Consider the following 8,258-nt stretch of genomic DNA (forward strand, 5'->3'; position numbering starts at 1 on the left):
AGCATTGTGTGGATAATGAAATTTTACGCTTGAAAACGGAAGTGATCAAATTGAATGCACAACCGTCCACCTTGATGCAAGAAGTGGTTGGAGCCGGGGCTGGCCCCCAAGAGGGAGCCATGTGTGATGGAGAAACGACATCATCAACCGGGGATGGGGATGGGGATGGAACCGCATGAGTTGGTGAAGCCGCATTATCAACTAGAGATGGAGATGGAGCCGCATGAGTAGGTGAAGCCACATGAGTTGGTGAAGCCACATTATCAACGGGAGATGGAGATGGAGACGCATGAGTTGGTGAAGCCGCATTATCAATTGGAGATGGAGATGGAGCCGCATTATCAACCGCATGACTACACAAGTTTCTCACTTTTCCAAGGAAAAATGGTACCCTCTTTGAGTGCGTGTACTCTTTGTAAAAGCAATCATCTGAAATTGTTGAAAGTACTTGGCAGCATTGTGTGGATAATGAAATTCTACGCTTGAAAATGGAAGTGATCAAATTGAATGCACAACCGTCCACCTTGATGCAAGAAGTGGTTGAAGCCGGGGCCGGACCCCAAGAGGGAGCCATGTGCGATGGAGAAACAACATCATCAACCGGGGATGGGGATGGAACCACATGAGTTGGTGAAGCCACATTATCAACTGGAGATGGAGATGGAGCCGCATGAGTTGGTGAAGCCGCATCATCAACTGGAGATGGAGATGGAGCCGCATGAGTTGGTGAAGCCGCATTATCAACGGGAGATGGAGATGGAGCCGCATTATCAACCGCATGACTGCAATAGTTTCTCACTTTTCCAAGGAAAAATGGTACCGTATTTAAGTGCGTGTACTCTCTGTAAAAGCAATCATCTGAAATTGTTGAAAGTCCTTGACAACATTGAGTGGATAATGAAATTCTACGCTTGAAAACGGAAGTGATCAAATCTAATGCACAACCATCCACCTTGATGCAAGAAGTAGTTGGAGCTGTGTGTGGTGGTGAAACCACATCATCAACTGGGGATGGAGCCATATGCATTGGTGAAGCAGCATTATCAATCGGACATGGAGATGGAGTTGGTGGTGATGGTATTTTTGGGTGAGTACGCCACCACCATCGGGGCCACAATCCAATTGAAGAAGTACCAAACGATTCTGTTTTGGGTTCGGTTGCAGTGGCAGTAGCAATGCCTATGCAACCCAACAGCAGAAACAGACATAACAATGTGGCACTTCTCAACGACGACGACATGTTTCAGAAGAAAGAATGAGCAATTAATTTGCTGAGAATTACAGGCTATACTTCCAAACCCTTTAAACTTGTTTGAATAATTGATTAGGTGCAAAAGGAGTTGATATAAATAGGCAAAGAATTTAGGCGGTACTTCCCAATCCCTTTATACTTCAAATATCTAATTCTATCCAAATTTGGATTTCTGTTTATGTACAAACGCCAAAAACAATTTAAGGCGATACTTAATTCTAATCCATTTATACTTCAAATATCTACTTCTATCCAAATTAGGATTTCTATATATGTCACGTCCAGTCGTCCAATTTTAATAAAAAATTATAGTTCAAGAATGTGTTGCAATCAAACTATGACTCCTTCTCCTCAAAAGTTAGACAATTACCCTTCAAAAGTCAAGTGACATTGAAGCCCCATAGTTGAAAAGTGGTTTACCAAATGAAGATGACTGAGAATTACAATAAAATAAGGAACTGAACATTGAGAGGGAGAAAAAAAATACGATAAAAAATCACATTTCACCTAGCATTTGTCTTGAAGTACAAAGACTTCTATATCATTATAATAATTATTTATGATATAAAATCCAGAAAACAATTAGAAAAAAGTGAAAAATGTTGTTATCACAGACCATTTGCCTCCAAAAACATTGATCTCTTTGCCACGTAGCTTGGGGATCTCAGCCACAAAGTCAATTTCTCAATTGCTCTTTTTGCGTAAGTGCACAAGTATTCTGGATGACTTCACTTCTATTTAAGCACAATTCTTTATAGAGTTATTGTTCACTTCAAACTCCTCATTGACTTGAACTCTCTTGACTTAAGAGTTCCACTTCAAGTAAGACTCCTTCAATTCAAACTCCTTGCTTCTTTAGACTTCTTCAAATTACATTCATTGATTCTTTTGTATTGTAGTCGAACTCCAACACTTCAATTCAATAGTAACTTGAAGAGTTCTACTTTAAGTGAGACTCCTTCTTCAATTAAAACTCCTTGCCTCTTTAGACTCCTTCTTCAAATCAAACTCATTGATTCTTTCTCTTCAATTCATCGGATGTTTATTTCCTTGGGTTTTCTCACGAAATTAGCATTATACATTCCTTTATTCTGCACTCTTGTCTTTATTCATTTTAAAAGTTTTCTCAAATTCAACTGCTCGTGATAGTGCACCCATGTTGACTGACGTGCTTCATCTTTCTTTGTCAATCATCAAAATTGCGTAAATCCCAACACAGTTCTATGGAACCCCGCTATTAACAAGTCCAAGAAATTGCCTACATTTGAAGCTAACTTGAGGAACAGTTGTTCTTACTATCTCAAATATGGTTTTGGATATGACGAAACACGTGATGATTACAAAGTGGTAGTTATTCAGTGTATTTATGAGGATAGTGGTTCGTGTGATACTGTAGTCAACATATACAATTGGCATAATACATATATTGGACCCTAAACTTGGCTTCAAATTTTAACTTTGACCTCCAACTTTCATAGTGCACAAACAAACACTTTAACTATTCAACCTTTTAATAAATAAACACGCGATTTTTGGAGCAAAGAGTGTGAAATGCACACGCTTCCACGTGTATTAGTGAGCCACTCAATGGCTGCCAACTAATTAAACACTTTACACGTGCATTTTTGAACTAAAAAAAAAAATTAATTAATTAAGGGTAGAGTTGTCATTTCAGCATTTTTTTTACTGTTTTGTGCCTCAAAAATTACTTCTTACTCGCGCAAAACGCGTGCACATCACGCGTTTTGCCAGGTAAGACACGCGTGTTTATTTATTAAAAGGTTGGATAGTTAAAGTGTCTATTTGTGCAGTTTGAAAGTTGGAGGTCAAAGTTAAAATTTGAAGCCAAGTTTAAGGTCCAATATATGTATTATGCCTATACAATTTGAAGGCTGATTCATGGAGAACAATTAACAAGTTTCAGGGCAATTTTCTAGTAAATTCTCTGGATAAATTTGTTGATGGAAAGTTTTATTGGGCTTTATCAGCTGATGTTGATACGTTCAATATGTGCAACACCATTTCTCTTGATTTAGCAGATGAGACGTGGAGAAGGTTGGAGCTTCCGGTTAGTTATGGAAAAGGTAGTTATCCGTTGGCACTAGGAGTGGTGGTAAGTCGTCTTTCTGTGCTTTGTCTTAATTGTCTTGAAGGAACTAATTCTGATGTGTGGATTAGGAAGGATTGTGGAGTTAAAGTATCATGGACAAAGATTTTTACTGTCGATCACCTTGGGGAGTTTGTATTCTTTACATCCATTTTCTCCGTACCTTGTTACAAGTTGAATAAGGATGAAATTTTACTTTTACTTCCCCCGTTATCATGACATATAACGGTTCAACCAGACAAGTAGAGGTTGCTGATAAATTTGAGGAATGTGTTGCTGCAGAAATCTATGTGGAAAGCCTTGTTGATCCTCTATTGATATCATAAAACCTCACAATCATAATCATTTGACAATTATGTTGAAAAATTGCAAACGCATGTTTGGAGAGACTATATTTTTTATAAATACAAAAATTGTGTTTATGTTGGTATTGCTAGTATATGAATCATCAATTTCTTCATTTAGACATGTTTGACTCAATATACAATTATTCTCTTCACGATCTAGAGATAATGGGATACTTAAATATTTAATTAACAGGTCTAAAACTGCCTCCTCTGTTCTGCTCTGCTACTGCCTCACTTTACAGAAAAACATCCTTCCGCCTTTCTTTTTCGAGATTGGATTGAGACTGTTCTACTCAAATTCTTCTCATGGTATGATTTCTTCTTCATTCCAACTTCTACAACTACTGATTCCACAATCCCAAATGAAATCATAACAAATATCCTCTTAAGGCTTCCCCCCTGAGTCTCTCTTGAAATGTATGTCTGTTTCGAAATCATGGCATCAACTTATATCTAGCCCTGATTTTGTGAATACACATCTCATATCAAACAGACATCAAAGAGTTCTATTCCCAGGCATCAATGGGAATTTCAACTTTAGTTTTCTCCTCCCACAACAAGTCACTGTTCACATATATCCTCTCACTTATCAACTTTCGTTGTGGGCTTTGCCAGTTGGATAATTTGTCTTTGAGATCACAAAGGGGATATATATATATATATATATATATATATATATATATATATATGGTTTTGGAAATGATGACTCACGTGATGATTACAAAACTCTGTTTAATGATTATTGTGCTGATGAGTCCGACCTTTTTTTCTGACTTGAGTAATGAGATCAACATTTATAGGTTGAGGACGGATTCTTGAAAAACACTCCATGACCAGCTTTAGGGCATCTTTCTAATAAATTTTCAGGGTAAACATGTCAATGAGAAGCTTCATTGGATTGCATCAACTAGTTATTAGTAATTTCAATGTGCGCAAGATCATTTCTTTTGATGTAGCAAACGAGGCATGGGGTAGCTTGAAGCTCCCATTTGTGGAGAAGTCAGTTCTAATTTAAAAATGGGAGCAGTGGGAAGTGATCTTTCTGTGATTTATACTTTTCATATAGGTGATACTACTTTTGATGTCTGGATTTTGAAAGATTGTGGATTTTGGACATTCCTCAAAATCCAAACATCAGAAGTAGTATCACCTAGACTATAAGTATTAAACATACAAAGTTCACTTTCGACAACTCCAATTTTGAAATTAAAATCAACTTCTCCACAAAATGGGAAGCTCCAAGCTTCCCCACGTCTCATTTTCTACATCAAAAGAAATGATGTTGCACACATTTTGATTATGAAGACTAGTAGATGCAATCCAATAAATCTTCTCGTAGACAAATTTGCCATAAAGATTTACTAGATAGATGCCCTAAAGTTGGTCATGTATTATTTTCCACAAATCGGTCCTCAAACTGTAAATAATGACCACAGTCTTCATGTTGGATACATCGTCATGGTAAGAATTACCACAATAATCGATAGATAGAGCTTTATAATTGTCATATGAGTTGTCGTATCCAAAATCATATTTGGTATAGAAAGAAGTACCCTAAGTGGATTTATGTGATTCCTTTGACTTCCTAATGATGGGTTCCATATATATGTCTCCCCTGAGTGATTGCACATGCAAATCAAGTCATTGGCAGAACCCACAACAAAAGTTGATAATGTTGGAGGATCCATGTGAATAGTAACATGTTTGTTAAACAGAGGAGGGAATGAACAAAACTTGAAATTTCCATTGGTGCTTGATAATCGAACTCTATGATATGTGTTTAATTTGAGATGTGTGTTCACAAAATGAGGGATAGAGATTAGTTGATGTCATGATTTTGAAACCAATGTATATTTCAAGAGCGACTTGGTGGGCAGCCTTAAGAGAATAACTGTAGGATTTCATTTGGGATTATGGAATCGGTTGTTGTAGAAATTGGAGTGAAGAAGAAATCATGCCCTGAGAAGAATTTGAGTAGAATGACCTAAATCCAATTCCGAAAAGCAACAAATAAAATCTCACAGAGTATTTTTTGTCAAGTGAGGAAGTAGCAGAGCATGCAGTGAATTGCCAAAGCAGAAGGAGGCACTGAAGTAGGGTCAAAATACAAGGGCATAATGAAGAGGAATGCAACGTCATTCATCTAGAGTTATACCCAAAAAAAATAGACAGAAATGAGGGAAAGGAGAAGGAGAGAAAGGGAGGAAATAAGGAGAGGGAGCAGAAGAACAAGATGGGAGGGAGTTGGAGAGTACAAAGTAGAGGGAGAATGGAGCAAATATGGAATTGAAAAAAAATATTCAACAGGATAAGGTAGGGGTTAGCACTGAAAATAAGTTTGGGGCTTTGAAGGATCATGAAGATACAGGGTAGTCGCAGGAAGAGCAACAAAAAAGGGAGGGGAAGTCAATACAAAGAAATGGGTAGAGAAAATGTTTAAGGGGAAAAACAACTTGACAAGGGGGAGTAGGTCAAAGAACAAGGAGGGGAAAGAGGTAAGAAGAGAGAGAGCATTGCTAGTCTGAGTGAATTGAATTCTATAGAAAAGGACAAGGTAATGGAGGGGGAAAATAACATAAAGGGGAAGAGGAATCAGGTTCCAAACATGGGGAGAGATTGTTATCAAGTTCCAAATGGTTATCAGATCAATAACATTCCTAATTTAGAGGAGATCACATACAAAAAGAAACAAAGGAGGAGAAAAAGGGAGGAGGATGAAGAAATTGAAGGAAATATAGACAAAGCGGCAAGATATAGAGGATTATTGCCAAAGTGGATCAGGCTTTAGGAGAGTGGAGCCAAGAGAGGTAACTTAAGTCAACTGTCACTTCCTTTGCAAGTGAAGACAAGATTAGACGGTGGCATAATTTTCAACAGCTATTAGTAGAGTGCAAAAGGATTTTCAACCCAGATAAGTCAAACATTGTAATACTAAGTGTCAAGGCAAGAAAGATCAAATTTCAAAAGCTATAAACATGAGCATGCATTACTTCAGAATCATTTTCAACAACAGACTTCACAGCTATGATATTTACAAAAAGTGATTTTCCATTTTAGGGCTTACATAGTTGTGACCATTAAGCTACCTTGTCTAGACTACGACAACTTATAAAAAATTTCTCTAGCATTAAGCGATGGTCTTGGGGTCAAATGGGGAGTTAGAGATCTGGGGTTGGGTAGGAACTCCACAATGAAGAAGGTTAGGAGCATTTGAATATCTCCACTTATGCTTCATCTAGATGATGGAAATCAGAGAGGAAGAAACAGGGAAAAGAGGTAGAGAAAATAGAAGGCCACTTACAGAGAGTTACAACCTCAACCATAAGACAAGGCGCCTCTATCGAAACCACTTCTGGGATCCACTGTTCCACCGGATTATACCTATACAAGAGCAAAGGTGGAAGTTAGAAAACATATGGATAAGGGAAAGAGCAAATTAAAAAATCTTACCTTTGTGAGCTGAGAAACAGGGTTAACATGGCAAACAAGAGCAAGGTGTTGATGATCTACGACAAAAGGGAGAGGAAGGTTGGATTCCATATAGCTCCTGGCGGCGATACGGGGAGAAAGAAAAAGAGCTCAAATTTGAAAACCCTATCTTTTAGGGTTTTGATATAGAAGTTGGTAGTTCCATTAAATGGATTGGGCCAAAAAATTTCTCATTGTTTTGGGCTGATCCAATTTTTGATTGGTCTTGTTTTGTACAGATTTATTTGAAAAATGAATAAAAGGAGATACAAAGTACAATATTTAATTAAAAAATAAAATAAATCTTTAATAATATACACATTTCAAAAGCATTTGTTTGAATTAATAATTGCTCAAAAATGTAAAAAGATGAATTTTCATCGGAGAGAACCGAATTTTGAAATAAGTTGATGTGGCCTACTACACCTTTCACCAATTTTGTATGAGTGTGTGTATATAGAAAAACCACCAAATTTATGTTTTTTTAAGAGTTAATGACATACTAAACACGGAATAAAGCACTTCACGCACGACGAATACATTGGAATGGCTTCTTTTAAGAAGAGGGAAACATACTTACCCAAAAAAGTATTTCCGACTTCTAACATATGAGGATGAGAACAACATAATGTCCATCAACATATATCCGCCCATTGTTCTAGCCTCCGTAAGCTAGTTCAGAGAATTCATAGTCTTTTCTCTTCCTGTCTTCCCAATTTTGTACCCCTTGGTTTCCTGTTGTATTCATGTTAATATTTGGTTATAAATGATCATGATCTTGTATTGAGTATTTAATTGATACAACTTCTCAATATCTTCAGATTTTTTATGGAAAAGAAGATAATGTTGGTTAATGAGTAAATAACGGTGGACACATTTTTGGTGAATTGAGTGTAAAACATTAAAGTACTATGGTTGAGCTTCTAATTCATCCTGTATGTAATTAAAATATTACTATTTAATTAGCTTTTGATTTGTTGTCGGGGAAAAATGGTAAACTAACTATTAGAATATTGACCCCCGATTTGCCTAAGGAACAAGTTATTCTATATGTTCCTTTGTCGAGTACTAACACTGTGTTAAG

The 8,258-nt window shown here is 36.9% G+C and overlaps 2 protein-coding genes and 2 pseudogenes across 2 annotated transcripts in view; 2 read left to right on the plus strand and 2 right to left on the minus strand.

Annotated features, from left to right (window-relative positions):
* LOC125855962 (uncharacterized) overlaps positions 1-1,253 on the minus strand; it is a 3,167-nt gene extending 1,914 nt beyond the window's left edge. Inside the window, 3 exon segments of the mRNA XM_049535596.1 lie at positions 28-990; positions 993-1,101; positions 1,103-1,253. Coding sequence (XP_049391553.1) covers positions 28-990; positions 993-1,101; positions 1,103-1,240 — 1,210 coding nt within the window. The 5' untranslated portion in view covers positions 1,241-1,253.
* Positions 1,254-1,571: 318 nt separating this feature from the next.
* Positions 1,572-3,685, plus strand: LOC125855963 (F-box/kelch-repeat protein At3g23880-like; annotated as a pseudogene).
* Positions 3,686-3,714: 29 nt separating this feature from the next.
* LOC125855964 (putative F-box protein At1g50880) lies at positions 3,715-4,807 on the plus strand (the record flags this gene model as incomplete). The annotated part of the gene is given in 6 exon segments (XM_049535597.1): positions 3,715-3,733; positions 3,949-4,100; positions 4,102-4,304; positions 4,462-4,621; positions 4,623-4,686; positions 4,689-4,807. Coding segments are annotated over 6 exon segments (717 nt in total), but the record flags the coding sequence as incomplete, so codon positions are not given.
* Positions 4,808-4,809: 2 nt separating this feature from the next.
* On the minus strand, positions 4,810-5,849 carry LOC125855965 (putative F-box protein At3g10240; annotated as a pseudogene).
* Positions 5,850-8,258: the final 2,409 nt, after the last annotated feature.

Source organism: Solanum stenotomum, chromosome 2 (genome assembly GCF_019186545.1).
Source record: "Solanum stenotomum isolate F172 chromosome 2, ASM1918654v1, whole genome shotgun sequence".
Lineage (NCBI taxonomy): Eukaryota > Viridiplantae > Streptophyta > Magnoliopsida > Solanales > Solanaceae > Solanum > Solanum stenotomum.